The sequence below is a fragment of the Elephantulus edwardii genome, unplaced genomic scaffold, assembly GCF_000299155.1.
Source record: "Elephantulus edwardii isolate Elephantulus edwardi_28Jun2011 unplaced genomic scaffold, EleEdw1.0 scaffold00118, whole genome shotgun sequence".
Classification (NCBI taxonomy): Eukaryota; Metazoa; Chordata; class Mammalia; order Macroscelidea; family Macroscelididae; genus Elephantulus; species Elephantulus edwardii.
Window position 1 is genome coordinate 168,963 of NW_006399868.1, and position 19,744 is coordinate 188,706.

General features: G+C 45.9%; 1 protein-coding gene across 1 annotated transcript in view; it reads right to left on the reverse strand.

The window, feature by feature from the left end:
- CCBE1 (collagen and calcium binding EGF domains 1) overlaps positions 1–19,744 on the reverse strand; it is a 212,970-nt gene that overhangs the window by 31,160 nt on the left and 162,066 nt on the right. The window contains exons 3-4 of the mRNA XM_006892751.1: positions 5,058–5,110; positions 694–828 (exon numbers count right to left, since the gene is read on the reverse strand). Of these exons, the coding sequence (XP_006892813.1) occupies positions 694–828; positions 5,058–5,110 (188 nt within the window). The remainder of the gene's footprint in view (positions 1–693; positions 829–5,057; positions 5,111–19,744) is intronic.

A 19,744-nucleotide genomic window follows, 5' to 3' on the forward strand; every position in this document is an offset into this window, starting at 1 on the left:
GCTGTCCCTCTATTATTAGAATAATTATTAAAGAAATAATTATTATAAAAGTAATGGTTATATTCACAGTAAACAAACATTTAAAACTATTAAAAATCATAGTTATTTTCATAGGTTAAAAACTCCATGTTTACAATCTTCAAAACTCTTTTTCACAGTCTTCACACATGTGGTTCAGTGAGATTAATTACATTCATCCTATTGTTTAAACCATCATCATGAATGGTTTCCAACTTTGCCATCATGTCCAACTAAATATATAAATATGTTTGGATGAAGACATATATATATAATACACAGTATATAGTTGCTGTTGCTGTGTGCCATCAAGTCAGAACTGACTTGTAATTGACCCTCCAGTGGATTTTCAGAGGCTGAAAATCACATGGGAAGAGACTCTCCTTCTCCTGAAGAGCAGCGGGTGGCTTTGGGTGGCCAGTGAAACCCCTTCCTCTCAGGCCAGCAGAGCTCTCTATTAGAATATAAGAGATCTTAATCATCAGCAGATAAAGGTGGTGGTTCCTAGGAAAACACCAAATACAATCTACCCAACAATTTTCGGGATGGAGGGGAAAGAATTTAAGATTAGAACACTTATGGGAGCTGGTCATGATGAAGTACGGCCAGTCCAGGAGGGAACCATCGCCCAGGGCCGAGCCCTCAGAGCTGGGACAGGAGGCCGCCCTCGCGCACCCAGGCAGTAGGGCTTCTCCCTCTTGCGGTGCCTCTCGCGGTCGTATCGGTAGCCTGGGTAACAGGTGCACAGCACACGGCCGAAGTTGTCGGTGCATTGCTGCTCACAGGGCGCCTCAGCGCACACATCGTAGTCTGCAAGAGAAAAGGCGAGCTCAGGTCAACCACGGGCGTTGCTAGGAAGGCCCCGGTCTAGAACAGGCATATCGTGCACCATCTTTGCCATCTTTGGTAGGTCTGAGCCCACTGGCTGGCATGGTATTGTGTCAGCACATCTCATCGAGGGCTTTTCTCATTGCAAAGACCCTCGATCACGGCTCTCAAGTTGGCACTGACTCTAGCTGATCTACAAATGCAAGACTATAAATCACACTGGAGGAGACTGTTTGTCCTTCTTGGAACCAGTGGATTCAAACCACCAGAGAGGTGTGGTCTTTGGGGTAGTAGCTCAATTCCCTACAAACTGGACGACCAGAGCTCCCTACTCTAGGACATGGGCGTCTTCTAGGCACATTGGGTAATACAGCACGTATATCACAGTGATTACGTCAAACCTTACTTGCAGTTCCCTTTTACCGGCCTTTGTCCCTCATGCATTGATGGGTTAAGAGGGCCACAGTCTGCACCGTTCCCTTGGGAAGAAGGTTGTTCTTTTCCACGAATTACTGTAGAGACAAAACCCTTCCAGCGGAACCTTAGGGATGAACCAGGCCTGGTGGTGAGTGGTGGCTGTGGGAGCTGGGGCCAGGAGTGGTGCAGGCTCAGGGTGGGACCATGGAGGCTCCAGACAAGAAACGAGGGTGAGTGACTCAGACACTGGTTCTTGTGCACATGGGAGTGTGGTCTGTGTGAGCTCTGCATGCTGAGAAGGGTTTAAACGGTGAGATCGTTCCACCCAGCCCTTCATCTCTGCTCTGTGCAAATTGGGGGGATGTTGTATCACTCATAAAGAATCTGGCATCTCCTCCTTCTCGGCCTCGTGAACTCACATTTAATGGGCTCTGAAGGGACTCTGGCTCTCAACCAGGAGCTCAAGCAGAGTGCTCCAGGCCTGTTCATCAGCCTCTCATTAATCATGGCGCTATCTCACTCAGGTGCAGACAGACGAACGACCCCTGGTCACAGGCGAGCTCGGCTCAGCTTGGCTGCACAGGAAGGGGGCTGTGTGGGCTGTCTCCCACTGACATGGGTGGGATCAGTGTCACTGATGGTCTTCTCAGGGTGACCTGGAAAGCTGCGCTCACTCATTTTTCTCACAATGAGGCTTCCAGGCTGGCTTTGCCCAAGTGGAGGGACCAACCAAGGCATGTTTCTCAAGTAAGCATCATCTCTAGGCAACCAAGCTCTGTGCCCATGAAGTCTTGGCTGTGATGGTTACGAGCCACTGGCCTTTTTATCTAGCAGTGACTGGAACAGGAGAGACAGGGCAAGGAGAGAAGTTTTGGGAATGTGTGGTCCAACAAGGTATGGTTAGAAAGCAACAGCCCCCCCAAAGTTCTCATCATCTCTGCTCTTTCTGCTGCCACCCACAGTCCCTAAATACCTGACCTGCTTTGTGCTTGTGGTGTGATAAGTGCTCCTTTTCTCTAAAGACTTTGTTCAACAAACAAAACCAAATGACTGATACAAATGAGTCAACTTTTAAGAAAAGTCTCTGTGAAAAGCAACGGAGCAGAGGGCTGGTTATAGCAAAACGATTTCAGTACTTGAGATGGCTTTTCCGTGAAATAATTCCATTTTCAGTTATAATCATCATAGGAACTGTGTTCTCACTCTCTGGTAATGGGGACTGGTTTTCCACCCATATTTGGAATCACAGTATCTAAGCACACAGTAGGGAGTTTTGGTGGCCTAGTGGGAAGGAGCTGTGCTACCAACCCAAAAGTATGCGGTTTGAATCCACCAGCTGCTTCACATGAGGACATGCAATATTCTCCTGTGTTTTTTTACTGGCTCTGAAAACCCACTGAAAGGTCAGCTATAGGTTGGTTCAGACTCAATGGTACACAATAATAACAACAAGAAGCATACGATATCCATGTCATGTTTCAGATTAGGCAAGGACTTTAGCTGGCATTTTACATTAATTGCCTAAATTTCATTTTCTGTGAGTATCTGCCAACCAGTAACATAAATAAAAGTCACAGCTGCTGAATGAGAAGAGCTGGTTAGAAAAGAGCACAGTTATTTTGACTGGTGTGCACTTCCTCGGTGTACTCTAACTAATGGCTCTGGCTGGCAGTGAGAAACTCAGTCTTGGGATCAAGGCCAGGAAGGAAGTGACTTCCCAGCTAGTACTTCCCACGGCACCTTCCAGCTATGGGGGCTCAGCTGTGCTTATGAACTCTTCCTACTGCAGAGGAAGAAACAGGAACCGTTCACACCTTATCTTCCTAGTGGATGAACAAATGCATTCTCTTGCTGCGAGGCTCTATCAAGTCAATTCCAACTCAGTGCAACACCATGTGACAGAGAACTAGCCCATAAAGATTTGAAGGCTGTAATCTTTATGGAGGAAGCCCTGGTGGCATAGTGTGTAATGTATGACGCTCTAAGCCACAAGGTTGGCAGTTTGAAACCACTAGCCGCTCTGCAGGAGATAGCTAGACAGCCTCCTCTTGTAGCCTCAGAAATCCCATGGGAGTCACTATGAGTCAGAATCAACATGATGGTAGTGAGAGGGTCTTTAAGAGCGCACATTTCCAGGTCTTTCTCCTGCAGAGCCCTTTGGTGGATTTGAACCTCCAACCTTTCAGTTAACAGCGAAGCACTTAATCATTGCACCACCAGGGATCCTATGAGACAATAAACTATGAATTGCCTTGCTCTGGCGTTTTGGGCAAGTGAAGAAAATGATACCACTCTACTCACGCCCTCCCCCAGCGTCCCCACTCCAGCCCTGGACAAACTCATGCTATGATTTTCTGGGCCAGTGCTCCACTGAGATTCTGTCACATGACTTCTCCTCCTATTTGGGAAGTCCTGGGCTGACCCTTGCTTCTAAGACCACCCCTGTTGTCCTGGTCCTCTGGGCTCAGTGCCCCTCTGCATATGTGCTGCATTAAATGCATCTAGAGCACACGCTGAAGTTCTAGTATGACGAGAGGCAGAGCAAGGAAGAACCCATCACTTACTGAGCACTTAATAAAAGAAAGCCGAGGAGTCCTGGCAGCACAGTGGCCAAAGGACACAGCCGCTAACTCAAAGGTTGGCAGTTTGAACCCACCCACAGCTCTGCAGAAGGATGTGGTGGTCGGCTTCCGAGAAGGTCACCCATTTGGTGATTCCACCTCACCGTGACCTTCCATCCGATTTCCCAGGTTATTAATGTGGGAGGGGGCTGTTTCTTCCCTTCAGAGAAGCTTCCAGTGGACCTTAACCACCAGCCTTCTGGTTAGTATCCCAACAGGTAACTCACTTTGGCACTAGGAAACTCTATGGACAAATTCCCTTCTGTTCTACAGATCACTAGGGCCACTATGAGTTGGAATTGGTGTAATGGCAATGAGTTTGGGTTTGGGGTTTAATAAGAGCTAACTCCATTCCAAGTACACGTAACAGTCTTAAATTATCAATTTTTGTGTCTCTTTGCTAGTCCTCATTTCTTTCATTTCATGAGAATGTTCACAGATAAAATAAAATAAAATAAAAAATAAAAGAAAAGAAAATGTCTGCTTACAATGGTTATGCTGGTGTGCACCTGATGTTCAGAAATGTTTTAGAGTTGATGGTCAGGATTAAAATAAATAGTAATATAAGGTAAAAAAAACCCCCACAATAAACAACAACTGTATGACTCAAAGAGCAACATTTTCCTGCAAAAAATAAACCTAAAAAACTAGAGTTTCAACAGTAGCTTGGCCAAGGCCATCACTTGTAGGGGATGCAGCGTGACCATAATCCAAGTCTATGGACAACCCATCATCCGAGTTGTTTGTTCCCCACTTGCCCCGCCCCTTGAGGGCTGGGTCATGTCATGTGTCTCTGTTCCACCAATCCTGGGAGAGGCACCTGGTCAGGGCGAGCTCATAACGGGAGAAGGGAATTCAAGTTCAGACAAGAAGCATCAGGTAGAGGTCACGAAGCAAGGCTTCCTGTGTGGAATGTCCATTAGGACATCACTGCTGATGGAGCCTGCAGCCTACAATGTGAGAGCGATTCAGTGTGTGTGCAAGCACTGTGTGCGTGACACGTGACCAAGTGAGTATTAAAAGGCTTTCATGTAAAAAGAAACTGCACACATACACACGAACGCAGCCAATCAGATGCAGACAGCTCACAACACCCCACGTACAGCTGAGTTTTGCCGATGCCTAGGGATCAATGGGGAGTTAGTGGGAAGTCATCAATTTCGTATCACCTACCTTCTGGGATGCACTGTCCGAGAACAAATTTATACCCTTTGCAGCACTTTTTCCTAAGGGGCAAACAAACAAAACAAAATATTCTTAGAATGTTTTAAAAATTTTAAAAATATTAGGTTAAATATATAATTATTTTTTAAATTGTTGCTTCTGGAAGAAGTTGTGCCTGGAAAAATTCACTGAGGTCTCAGTTTTTAAGTGAAGGAATTTTAAGTCAGTCTGAGATTGAAAGGAAAAACCAAATTATCAATACCACCAATAAATCAATATCTATATCTATCTATATTATGTCTATATATACCACCAATATCTCTCTTTCATCTCTTACTCTCATCTCTCCCTCTCCTTCTCCCTCTCACCAATATAGCAATACAATAAACGTGTCTTCTAATCCAGAAGGGCCTTCTGGATATAGAATTTATAAAATTGAAATTGTGGAAACTTTTTGAAACTGTGATGTAAGGTCTATATTATGTGTCATCTTAAAACTAGTAAAATTGAGCAAGCTCCTGACAGCCGCCAACCACAGGTACACTTCCCTACTTCACCCCTGCAGACAAGGTCTCTAGCAAAATCACCACCTTTTCCTAATGGACCAAGCACACCTCCTGCTCCTCTGGGGAGTGGGCTTCAGTTCCCTGCTGGCCCACAGCACTGTTCAGACGAGACAATCACATCCTTCTTCAAGAAACTACAGGACTTCCATCTCCTGATACTTCAAAGTCCACTGGGAGGTTTGACCCTCAGCTTTGAACTGGTTTATTCAGGTTTGACTCTTGCTGAAACTGACATTTCCACCCCAAATATCTCAACTCACTTCATCACCTTCAAGTTGAAATCAACTCATAACTGACCCTCCAGTAAGTTTTCCAAGGCCGTAAATCGCACAAGAGAACTGTCTTTCTCCTGAGGAGCAGCTGGTGGATTTGAACTACATGCCTTTGGGTTGACAAAATGACTCCTTACCTACTAGGCCACTAGAGATTCTCTGCAGCATACAACACCCAAAATATATTATGTTAGAATTCTCAGTTTAAAAAGATCCCCAGGTGATAATAAGAAACATTCTTACAGATATGGAGTTCTAATATATATGTAAGGTGAGCCTTACAGGTTTCATGTGCACGTTAAGACTCATAAACATCACCTGAAAATCAGCTGGGCCTCTGTAAGAACCACCAGGGAGCTTGTTAAACTGGCGCTTCCTTCTCAATTTATCTGATTTGGAAATGCATCAGTGCATTGAGCTGCAATGAACTTAATTCAAAGGCCTCCTTCAAATAACTGACTTTTCACACAGTGCTGAACCACCAAGGCTCCTTAAATGTTATATAACATCTATTAAAATTTATGCAGCTGATAAAAGCCACGTTCAGTAAGAGTAAACCCTGAAACCCAACAGGGGAGTGCCGTGTTGCCTCAGCCCCTCATGTCTCACATGTGACCCAGCTGTGGTGGATGCTTTACATCAGAAAGGTTTAAGGCACTGCCCGTCATACAAAGTGGTTCTGGAGACGCTCTTGGAAAACCTAGAAAGAGTTCAGGTGGATTTTCCAATTTTGTTATTCCAAAACTCACATTTGCTTGTAATTGTCTTGCCAATATAGATTAGTTTGAATCATTCTTCAAAATACATTGTTAGAAATGAAACACACACACACACACACACACACACACACACACACATTCTCATCTTTCATGGACGAAATTGGAGTTTGGTTCCAAGCCAATAACCCCTATCTGTAGCCTCTGCCTGTCAGGGGAGGCATGTGTGTTGCTATGATGGTCAGGAGGCTTCACTGCAACTTTGAGACTAATAGGAACTAATAAGGAAAGCCTGGTGATCTACGTCTAAAATTCAGCCAAGAACAAGCAAGCGAGAGGTGTGTTTGGTCCATCTGGAAAAGGAGGTGGTTCGGCTAGAGACCTGTCTGCAGGGGTAAAGCAGGGAAGTGGTTAGATTGTCAGAGGCTTGCTCAAGTTTACGAGGTTTAAGGCAGCACATAATATAGACTTTACAGCACAGTTTCAAAAAGTTTCAACTTTATAAATTTTATATGCAGGCAATGGTCTGATTATGCACCCAATTATGGGGACACACGAGGATTGACAGGGTTCCGTTCCATTGTGTATGGAGTTGACTTGAGAACAGCAGCTGACACTAAGTACAGGTAGGTAGATAAGTGGGTTTCAGCACAGAAGAGACTGTAAGAATGATGTAGGATTGGGCAGGGTTTTGTTCTATGGCACGTGGGGGTGTGGAGTCAGAGCTGACTTGAAAGCACTTAACAGTGTGTGTGTGTGTGTGTGTGTGTGTGCGCGCGCGCGCGCGTGCACGTGCACAAGGAGCTCCAGCAGTATAATGTGTTATATGTTGCACTACTAACTGAAAGGTCGGTGATTTGAATCCACCAGCTGCTCCTTGGGAGAAAAATGAGCAGTCTGTAAAGATTCATAGTCTTGGGAACCTGCTGAGGGTAGCTAAGTCAGAACGGATTCTATGGTAACGGGTTTATATGTGTGTTTACATATGAGCTGGACAATGACTAAGGATGGCAGAAGAAGAATCAATGCCTCTGAGTTGTGCTGCAGAAGAGTCTTGAACTGCCAAGAGAACAAACAGATTTGTCCTGGAGAGAGTGTAACCAAGCTGCTCCTTGGAGACAAGGATTTTGAAGCCCCATCTCATATATTTTGGGCATATTGCCAGGAGGAACCAGTCCTTGGAGAAGGACATCATGCTTGGAAAAGTAGAGGGAAAGCGCAAGAGAGGAAGACCCTGGATGAGATGAATTGACACAGTAACTGGGGTAATTTGGGGTAGGTGTGTCAGTGACAGTGAGATCAGCCCTGGATCGGGCAGGGGTCAGGATTATTGTTCATAGGCTATTGCTCAGTCAACTGGATGGCATGTAACAACAACAAAAATAACAACCATACATATGTTGTAGAAAGTAGTGAAGATTTAAAACTCGTAGTGAAGATCTAAGAGTATACAGCCTTCAATATGAATTAGACCTTAACATAAAAAAAACAAAACTCCTCACACCTGGACCGTTAGGCAACATCATTATAGATGGAGAAAAGACCGACACTGTAAAGGGTTTCACTTTCCTTGGATCCACAATCAATACCCATGGTAGCGACAGTCTAGAAATCAACACACAGGTTGCACTGGGCAACTCTGCTGTCAACGACCTCTTTAAAGGGCTAACGAGTAAGGATGTCATTTTAAAGACTCAGGTGTGTCTGACTCAAGCCATTATTTTTAATTGCTTCAGATGTATGTGAAATCTGGACAATAAATAAGAAAGACTGAAGAAGAACTGATGCCCTTGACTTGGGGTGCTGGCAGAGTATTGGATAGCCCTGACTTTCAAAAGAACAAAATCTGTCCTGAGGTATGTGTGACCCGGATGTTCCGTAGAGGCAAGGTCGGTGACACCTGGTGAGCATACTTTGGTCTATGTTGTCACGGGGTGAGGGCAGTCCTCGGGAAAGAAGAGGATTCATGAAAGACGGGAAGATTCTCAATGAGATGAACTGGCATGGTGACTGCAGCAATGGGCTTAAGGATTGGGAGAGAGCTTGAGAGGATGGCACAGAATAAGGCAAAGTTTGGATTTGTTGTTCACAGGGTCGTTATGAGTTGTGGTCAACTGGACAGGTCTCCACAACAACGATATATGTGTATGTGACATATTTACGTGAGATGTGTATATGCTTTTTTCATTCTCTGATATGAATGATATATAGTAGCAACATGCAGTGCTTCCTCAGTATACATCAGTTCTCAACATTTCCAACCAAGTTACAGCATTTATGATGATTGGAACAGTGACAGAAGATCTACCTTTGGAATCCATGAAATTTAAGCCCTGCCTCATTTTCCATGGTTTAAGAAAACCCAAGCATCTAATAACCCAAAGAAAAGCAGTCTAAATAGAGTATTCATTAAAATTTTACGGTTTTTACTTACTGCATTACTCAAAGCTGTCCTACAGAAAACTATACGAGGAAGACCAGTGCACTAGATGATATCAAACCCCAGTGATTCATGAGAAAGTAGGATAAGGGAAAACCATGTGGTTTTGATATTTACATTTAAAGTCCAACAACACATTTCAACATATGGTTCTATTTGTCTGTTTAAATGGCATATCTAAGGTGGAGCCCCTGAGATGTTCGATGGCGCTTGAAAGTTCATACAAATATCATCCTTATGCCCTCTCTTTCCCCATCCAAGCTCTGTCATTTGCCTTTTGTTATAACTGAAGGACCAGGATCTAAAAAGCTCTCCAAAGGCTCTGAGGTTTTAGCAAATTCAAGCTTCAGTGCAGGACATACCACTCAAATTCCTGCTTAGCTAAATATCAGCCCTCCTTTCATTGCTTTTGTGTCTGTACCATCAAATCAGATCTGACTGGTACAGGAGGAGATTGATTACCCCTCCTTCTCCAGCAGAGCATCTGGTGGATTCGAACCACGTACCTCTGGGATTGCAGTGTAGCTTATTGCCACTCCTTTCATTGTTTTTATTTTCTTTGAAAGGCACCCTCATTTTCCGCTTGAGGGCGGCAGTTCTGAGATGGGCCCTTCCCCCTTGGTCCCTGGGAATAGGTTACTATCTTGCATATTAAACACCCTGCAACCATATACTGCAATTTAAAATAAATAGTGAGATAATCTGCAAGTATTTACAAAAGTAACCCTACACTGCACACTTAATTGCATATTTGATACCATCTCAAGGACAGCTTATGACTTAATTGGCATCTAGGGAGGCAGACACAGTCATGGTGAAATCTCCTACTTGTGAAGCAAACCCCCACACTTGCTAGACTTAGGCCAAAACTCAGCTGTGCAGTCTTTATCTCTTAGAAAAACAAATGTGAACCGGGAAAGTGCACATGTCCCAGTGACACAGCCATTCTAAATACGCTGCACGTGTCCTAGCTGGGACTTCCAATTGCAGACCGCTTTCTCGGTCCTTGGCGAGCACTGGTTGATTGTTGGGTTAGAAACAGTGACATCTGGCACTCAGGGAAGTCTGTGCAGGGTTTCCCTGGGCTCCCGGATACTAACACATTGTTGTTTGTTGTTGTTATGTGCCATCGAGTTATTTGCTACGCATAGCGACTCTATGTACAACAGCCCTAAACCGTGCTCTATCCTGTGCCAATTGCACTACCTCTGACACTCCCACCCCGATTACCCCAGTCACTGAATCAATCCACCTCATAGAGGGTCTTCCCCTCCTGCGCTTTCCCTCTTACTTTACCCATCATGATGTCCCTCTCCAAAGACCTGTCTCTCTTTACAACATGTCCAAAGTATGTCAGACGAAGCCCCAGAATCCTTGCCTCCAAGGAGTAGCCTGGTTTAACCCTCTCTAGGATGAATCTGTTTGTTTTCTTGGCAGTCCATGGTACATTCAATACTCTTCTCCAGCACCACAGCTCAAAGGCGTCAATTCTCCTTCTATCCTCCCTAGTCATTGTCCAACTCTCTGATGCATAACAAGTGATTGCAAAAACCATGGCCTGTATCAGGCACACCTTAGTCTCCAGAGGGGAAAAAAATCATAACAACGGTGCAACAAGAATTCTGTTCCACGGGCCAGGTGTGTGTGAGAGGTTTGAGAAGGAAGATACAGAAAGAACATCATCAGATCATCTGCTGATCGTCAAGAGAGTAAGCAGCCAAGGGATACTTAAAGCTTTGCTCTAATGCGAGGTGAATTTCTCAGATTTACTGCCTTTCCCTCACGTGGTGCCTCCCTCAGTGCGGAGGCATGGACAAGATGTAGCGGAGTTTTGTTGTTTTTTTTAAAGGATAGAATACTTTATTCACCAACACGGACGAGGGGATATAGCGAGGGGGAGGTGGGCAGTTTTCAAGGCCCCCGCCAGGGCTTCTCCCTCTGGTAGTGGGCAGCCAGGCTGCCGTCCCAGGCTTTCCCAGGCCTCGATGCTTGGGAAGATGATTGTCCAAGCTAACGCAAGTTAACAAAGTTGGGCCCCAGCGTGCGCCTTCCCAGCAGGACACTTCTAACGCTGGGTGACAAGAAATGTGTCTCAGCTGCCCTCACACTCCGGGCAGCGCTCTGTGCCAGTAACCCGTTTGGGTTTTTTTTTTTAAAGGACAGAGAAATCAGATTTCCCAGGATGCTTTAGGTTTTGGTGCCATGCAAATGTTAAAATTCTGGCTCTGTCCTGTGAAGATGTGACCTTGGGCTGGGTTCTGAGGTTAAACCACCTTGGGCTGGGTCTGAGGCTCAGTGAGCTGCGGCTTCCTCATGGCTATCCACGGATGGAAAGACTTGCCTTCTGTGGTTATCACAAGGATGGTGCATAACACATGGAGGGTGCCCGGCACAGTGCTCAGAGCAGGAGATCATCTGCACTTTACGGACACGACAAGCAAATAGCAAGAACCTCTCTCCTAGCGGCTTCACGAGTCATCTCTGTCTTCCAACGGCAGACGTTTTCTTTTGGAAGATAGACAATATAGGGAGATTGAGAGCAAGCCACCAGACTTTCAGTTCACAGGGCAAACCCTAATGGACTAGACCACCAAAGTCCTTCTTCCTCAAGTTATCCCTAAATAATTGAACAAGAAATACAAAAACTGCAAACCCTGTAACTCACAGACTTGGACTTAGGAGACACCTGTCATTCTGAACCACAACATGAAGACTGAACGAGGCTGGCTGGCTGGGATATGATTTTGCACAATGGAGTAACCTCCAACCCACGTGCCTGAGAGAGAGCAAACCCAAACCAAACAATTGCCTCCAGGTTGATCTGACACATGAAGAACCCTGTGGGAAAGGGTGGAACTGCCCATAGGACATGCAAGTCTGTAAATCTCTGCGGAAGCAGATGACCACAGATGTCTTCTAGGAGCATCTAGTGAGTTCGAACCACTAATCTTCTGGTTAGCAGTTGGATTCTTTAACCCCTGCACCACCAGGTCTCCTCAGAGGATCCAAGGAGAAATCAGTTCACCTCTAGATTAAGAAGTTGGAGAAGAGTGCAGAGGAAAAGCTGGCCAGAAAAAAGCACAATAATTTGAAGGTCTGGTCAGAAGTTAAGATTTCCAGCTTCCTCCACACCCCACTGCAGTCAGCTCAGAGCCTTTGTCTCCTAAAATGGACAGAAAGTACATTCTTTGGAAGAACTGAACCCAGGAAGTTCAAGTCTGTGTGGCACCAAGTTAGAGAAATCAAGAGACCTCCCCACCAGCAGATAACCTGACCCAGAGACACAGGGTTTTGAAACATTTTTCTAGAACTTCTTCAATTGGATATTTCCTCCCAGAAGAATGAAGTATCTGGCGCTGACTCTAAAGGCAAAGCAGATGAGCCTTCCTCACGTCTTTAACTACTCGGCCCTAAATGAAGACAGATGGGACTGGAAAAGCAAGCCTCATTAGCATAATCCATTATCATCATTCCAACCCCCGAGCAGCATGCCAGGGAAGGGGCTCCAGAGGGACACAGGCACTGAAAGGGGACCCACCCACCTCCCTGGAAGGTAGCACCTCTCCTGGAAATCTCTCCCCTCCCTCTCTTCACTGCCTTCTCTCTCTTCCTTGAACCTTGACTGAGCTTTGCCTGATCTTGCGTGAGCTTCTAGAATTCCTCTTGTAGCAGAGCTCAGAAAGCAGGCCTGAATCAAGTGACTCACCTCCCATCCAGGCAGGCTGGTTTCCAGCCTCTCAACCAGAAAGAGTGCTTCCAGGCAAATGAAACTGTACTGTGCCAACTAGAGAATCATTACAAACAAATGAAAAACAGGAAAAACCCCCGACCTATTTCTATAACCACCTGCAAATTTCTTATTCGTGTCAGAGCTCACTGACAATATTAAGAGGATCACAAGGAACACATGAGGCTCAATCTGTGGTCATGTGCACAGTTACTGATGGTCAAGTTCAAAGGAGAAGGGCAATAAATGGTGTCACTCCTCTCACTACTTAACTACATGTCTCACTTGTCACGGCATCTGTATTTTAACTGCGTAGAAGAGGCAAAAAATGGGAAAAATGTGTGGGAAGATTCGTAGATGGGGCAAAATAACAAAACCCCAAAGGAAAACAATAAAACCCAATTGTCATTGAGTTGATCTGAACTCGTGTGACCTCAGTTATGCAGCGAAGAACTTTGGGGTTTTCAGGGGCTGTGTTGGAAGAGATCAAAGGCCCTCTGGGTGGGTTTGGACCACCAGCCTTTTGCTGAGTTAAAAAGAAACAAAGAGCTGTGCCATTAGAGTTGATGTTGACTCATAAGCTGCCCTGGGGGACATGCGTCACCGAGTTTCCAAGGTGCCAATCCTTACGGAAGCAGACAGCCACATCCCCCTGTTGGGGGGCTGGTGGGTTCAAAACACCACTTTTTAACCTGGTCGCCAAACACGTAACCGCTGTGACACCAGGGCTACTTGTCTGTCTTTTTTTGTAGTTGGTATCTATACTTAACTAGGGAGCTCCGGCAGCCTTGTGGTAAGGAATTGTGCCATTAACCAAAAGACGGGCAATCTCCTCCCGTGAGATTTACAGCCTCTGCAAACCTCCGGGAGGGTCAGCTCCGAGTCTGCTTTGCTCAGCGACGACATAAATGAACAACTTTGTTCAAATTTTTTAAAATTAATTTTAATGAAAGTTTACAGACTTAGGGTTTCCAGTGATTCATTGTTGCACTTTTCTCCCTACCCATCCCTCCCCCCCCCCCAATTCACTCTTCTCCTTGAAAAGAAAGAAAAAACTCTTTCATTGTTACGGAATCCCTCCCTGCAAAGTCCACTCCACTACGCAGCCTATAAATGAACAACATTTACACTTAACTATTTGCACTGGCCAGAGACTAGAAGTTATCAAAGCTACAGCACATCTCCAGGAAGGCTGCAGGTGAGAATACAGCCAGTCAACAAATATGACCCCACCCAACCACAAGCAGAAGCCCTGTGGTTAAAGCCCTGGCTTTTGGGATCATACTTCTCAGGCACGGACCCAGCCTCTGCTACTTCCCAGCTCTAGGACCCAAGATGAGCAGCTTAATGTCTCTAACTCAATCTCCTCAACTGTCAAATGGGAAGAGTAATCGTGCCACCTCACAGGCTCGGTGTGCAGGTTAGAGAAGTGAAGATGCATGCGGAACTGTAGTATGTTGTTCTTGTTAGGGGCTGTTGAGTCAGCTATGACGCCTACAACTCTTACTCTATCCTGCAGCCTCCTCGCACTTTCTGCCACGACCAAGCCCTTTGCTGCGGTCACGGTCAATCACCAGCATTAAGAGTTTTCATCCCTTTCGATGACCCTCTGCTTTTCAAACATGATGCCTTTTTCCAAAGATCAGGTATCCTGACAACATGTCCTAAGTATACGAGATGAATTTTCACCATCTCTGCCTCTAAGGAGCACTCTGGTTGCACATCTTTCAAGATAAATGTGTTATTTTTGCAGCTGAAAGTATATTCAGTATCACTTGCCAACACCATGATTCGAAGACATTAATGATTTGATCTTCCTTATTCATTGCCCAACTTCCATGTTCATATGAAGCAAATGGAAATATGGTTTAGGTCAGATGTACCTTAGTCTTTAAATTGACATTCTTGCTCTTTACAGAGATTTGCCCAGAGAAACACATCTTGTGGTTTCTTGGCTGCCTGCTACCATCCATATGGAAGTCTATACATTCTCACTCACTGCTGTCAAGTAGGAAGTGACTCATAGCTGATCTTCCAATGTGTTTCTGAGGCTGTAAATCACACAGAAGGGATCAGCTTGTCTTTCTCCCTTGTAACTTCTGGAGGATTTGATCTGTCGGAGAAGAGCGGTCTTTGGGTTAGCAGCACAACTCCACAGGGACAGCGTCACCAGAGCCGCCTGTATACAAAATTCAATAAAAATGTAGGGGGAAAAAGTGCCATTTGTACACCTGGTGTAAACAAACCCTCAGGGAAGCCGGTGGTGCAGAGGGGTCACCAAGAAGGAAAGCAGCTCCCACCGCATGCCTGCCTTGCATTAAGCAGGCTGAGCATCACGGAGGAGACTGCCCGTCTCAGCTCCCCAACGCAGAGAACCAGGACCCAGGCTGCCTTGCTGCTCACTCACGCCTCCTCAGAGGGCCTTTTATTGGGCTTTGGGAGAAGCGAAACCTCAAGCTACAGATCTGCCATCTGCCTCCCTTTATGCTCAGTGTGAGATCTATTCCCAACGATTAAATACAGATGGTCTCATCTCCGAGCACTCACCTAACGCTGGCCCAGGGGCATGGGGGAGGCCGGCAACCGCTCTCACCACCAGGCTGAGCACACAGGTGGTCACCTCTGCGTAAAGCTTCCACCTCGTCTCCCTGTATCTCTGGGAGATTTGTGCTCCTGAAGGTGCCTGGGGCCAAGGTCTGAGCAGAAGGTAACTGGTGTCTAGAGTTTTGGCAACAAGAAGCATGTGTGGGTGGATTGACTCCCTCATTGCAAAGTCCTCAGCTCTGTGCATCCTACTTCGTCCTTAAAATCAACGTCCTCACCATCACTGCCTGGTCCCAATCCATAGTCACAGTCACTGTCCGGTCCCCACCCGTCCTCAAAGTCACTGTCCGATCCTGCTAACCACTAACACCACCCCGGACCTCACAATGGTCTCTGGAAAGCAAGCTCCACCTGGAAGGGAATGGAAACTCCCAGATAAGCAAGTGCACGTGAGACGTGGGAGAAGCTGCGGTGAGCACTTGATCTGCAGAGATGTCCACCCGGAAGAACAGATGGGAGTGACCGAGACCAGAGGGAGGAGCCAGAAGGAATAACTACCAGTGGGACTGCCAGGAATCCAGACACACCCGTCTCCCGCCCTCTGTTTCCTGTCCTGGGAAGAGAAAGACTCTAAGGAGGGAGACACTTTCTTAAGCAAAAAGAATCCCCAAGGTCTCCACCAACAAAACCACTCAATGGCTCCAAGTCCTTTTCCTTTTTACACAGAGCTCCTGACAGACTCAAATACCCCCTTTATAAGTTCTTCCATAAGAGATTTTTAAAAAGCATGTAAAAAAATCTTCTATACTGTCCAGCACCAGAAACAAAACAAAACATGAATAGCACAGATGTTTAAGAATTGGCTGCTGACAACAGCAGGCATTGGTATGTGTGCACAGATGTGTCCTGAAAATGTTATACACACGGCACAGCAACGGGCACCCTGGCGCACACTCAGCCTCTTGTGTCCTAGGCACCCTGGGCCTCATGACAGCCCGTGGCCTGGCTGCCCCGCAAAAGGAATGGACGTGAATCAGCCCATCTCTGCCACAGACACCTGAGGGTGGTGCTCCCTCCAGCTCATGGGTTCTAGGAATCTCTAGACAAATAGAGTTCAGTGTGATTCTCAGGGATTAGCTTGCATTTGAGAAATACATGGCTAAACGCAGAGGCCAGCAGGGAAGGCTTGGGATGTCCCCATCTGTAAAAACAATTTAAGTTGGAACCAACTCACTGCTGACCCTTCAGTGGGTTTTCAGAGACTGTAAATAGCATGGAAGGAGATTGCCCATCTTCGTCCCACGGAGCAGTGGGTAGATTTGAACAACTGCCTTTGAGTTGGCAATGTGACTCCCTATTCACCAGGTCACCTGAGCCCCACCTACTGCTGTTGAGTTGATTCTGACTCAGGGTGACCCTACAGGACTGACCAGAACTTCAGCATCAGGCGCCAAAGGTCTAAACCTTCATGGAAATAGAACATCTCATACTTTCTCTGCTGGAGCAGCTGGTGGATTTGAACTGCCAACTTTGAGCATGGTTTCGTTTGGTATCTAAAGCATCATTTTATTAGGAGCTAGAGGATTTGTCCTGGAGAGGGTTAAACCGGGTGACTCCTTGGAGGCAAGGATTCTGAGGCTCCGTCTAACTTACTTTGGACATGTTGTGAGGAGAGACCGGTCCTTAGAGAGGGATATCATGCTTGGGAGGGTGGAGGGACAGCACAGGAGAGGAAGGCCCTCTATGCGGTGGATTGATTCAGTGACTGGGATAACTGGGATGGGAGTGTCAGAGACAGTGCGATTGGCACAGGACAGAGCGGAGTTTACGGCTGTTGTACATAGGGTCGCTATGAGTCACAGGCGACTCGACGGCACATTAACAACAACAACAACAGAGGCTGCCTTGATCTTGACATTAAGTCTATGATGGAGCCTGTGTGATTTATCCTTTTATTTAAAAAAAAAAAAAACAACACAAAACCCCACAAAACCAACCACACAACTTTCTTTATTCCTTTTAGTAAATAGAATTGAAAAAAGTCCTTAGAGTAGTAATTGTTTCCTGGAGAGTAATTTATAGGGTGGGGCTCTGTGCTGAAGGTAGCTCTGCTGGGAACAGGTCACAGTGGACACACACATCTCTATCACAGTATATAACTCCATCTCCTAACTCTTCTCTGGTCGACCATGACCTCTTTATTTTTTTGTTTGTTTTTTTTTAATAATTTTAATGAGCATTTACAGAGATTTTGGATTTCCATTCATTCATTGCTGTACCTCTCTCCCGACCATAACCTCTTTAAAGGCAGGGCTTGGGTCTCAATCACCCCAATCACCCATCCGTGTGTCTGAAAGATCACAGATGCTCAGTAAATTTTTGTTGAGCTGAACTTGGATAGAATTCTTCCTGTGGAAAGAACCTATCCAAGATGCTATTTCCAAGAGTAATGGTCATGGCTTTATCGTCTTTGTCTCTTTTATTCCTCCCTTGTGCTTTATCTTTCCCAGCCTCCAGTGGGCTCTTGTTCTTCCTTTCCTGCTCGTTGCCTATATTACATGATGCAGAAGGAATTAAAACCTGGCAGGCACAGGGGGTGGACTCGGGATAGCGCCTGGCATACAGGCAACCTCCGTCATGTTTCTTGCATGATTAATTGACTGCCTGTACCATCTTCTGCCTCCTGAGACTTGATTTTATGTGGAGCACACACAGTGCTCTTTCCTGTTTACGATGAAGAGCAGAGAGACTTGGGCAGGCGAGACATGGTGTCTAAGGCGACTGGAGATCGATGGGTTGGAATCAGAACCCACTGAGCATGGAATTGGCCATCCTTTCCTTGCTAAGATGCTGTCCCAGGACATGCCTCTCCTCTTTCTGCTGAGAGAGAATGGTGTGGGTGTCTCTCTGCCGGAGGCCTGAATGGATCAAAACCAGTAGTAAACACAAAACCATGAAATATTGTTTGGTATCGTGGTGATGAACAATCTTTGAAACTAGGCAGGTCTGAATCTGAAACCCAATCTCACCACTTAGCCATTCTGCCAACTGATCTAAGTTCTATATAAACTTGGATGCGTTTCTTCTTTTGCAAAATGGAATGCGGATGTGCACGTCACTTGGGTCATTTTGAACATTAAATGAGATGTAGAAAGTACCTGGTATTGTATGTGCTGTCTAGTGAAAACCCAAAACTCAAGTCTGCTGTCACTGTTGATTCCTAGTCACAGTGACGGTACAGCACAGAGTAGAATGTCTTCCTGGGGTTTCTAATGGTGTAATCTCTGGAAGGAGACCACTAGATCTCTATCCTGAGCCATGGGTAATGGCTTAGAACTGCTGATTTTTTTGGCTAGCCGCTGGCTGCTTAACTAAAACATTATCACTAGGGCTCCTTGAGGGGATACAGCACTGTTGGTTTTCAGTAGCAGAATACTAGATCCACTCTCAACTGTCAAGTTCATTCTGACACCTGGCGACCTTCTATCCAGTTCCTGAGGCTGTGAATCATTATGGGGGAAGACTACGTCATTGTTCTCCTGAGAAGTAGCTTATGGATTCGATCTTCTGGCCTTGGCTTTAATATTTCAACACACAACACATTAAGCCATCTGGGTTCTTTTGTACTAGATCCAAACCCACTGCTGGGAGATCAGTTCCAACTCCTTGTGACCCTCCCTGAGTTTCTGAGGTTGTAAATCTTTCAGGAGAAGACTGTCCACCTTTCTTCCTCAGAGCAGCTGATAGATTGGAACCACTGACTTTCCCGTTAGTAGCCCAGCACACTGACCAGATCCTCCAATGACCTTGAATGAGAGCTGTCACTTACTGCTTCCCTGTGTGGTCTACATCCCCTTCTGAAGGTCATTTTCTTCTGGTGGGGGTGTCCTGATCACATGTTGTTCCCCCCCCCTTTTTTTTCCTTGGTGTGCCCAAGTTTATTGAAAATATTACAGCACAGCAAACAGACTCAAAACGGCTCCACGTGGAGTTTTGAAATTCATCCCGACGGTGAGCTGAGTGACCTGCAGGTTGGACAGACTACCAAAGTCCAAGAGTTTCAGCATTTCCTTAGTATCAGGATCTACTTCAATGATCTCCTGATCCAGGGCTGAAACCTCTGGTACATAATGATCTCTCCTTTCTCTCTCCTCCTCCTGCAGCTTCATGAAGATGCCTCTCACAGGCCCTCTCTGAATCCGCTTCATCAGATGTGTGACATATATCTTGTTCCGGAGTTTCTTGCTGGGAATAATGGCGATCTCCTCACACATGCGCTTGTTCGTGTGGAAGTGACTACCCAGGCGTGTGTAGTATTTCTCAATGATGACCCGGGCTACCTTCTTCACGGTTTTGGTGCCAACACGGCCCATGTTGGCGGGTCCTTGGTGCCTCCCTTCTTAAGGTAGAGGAGGGTCAGGCCCTGAAGCA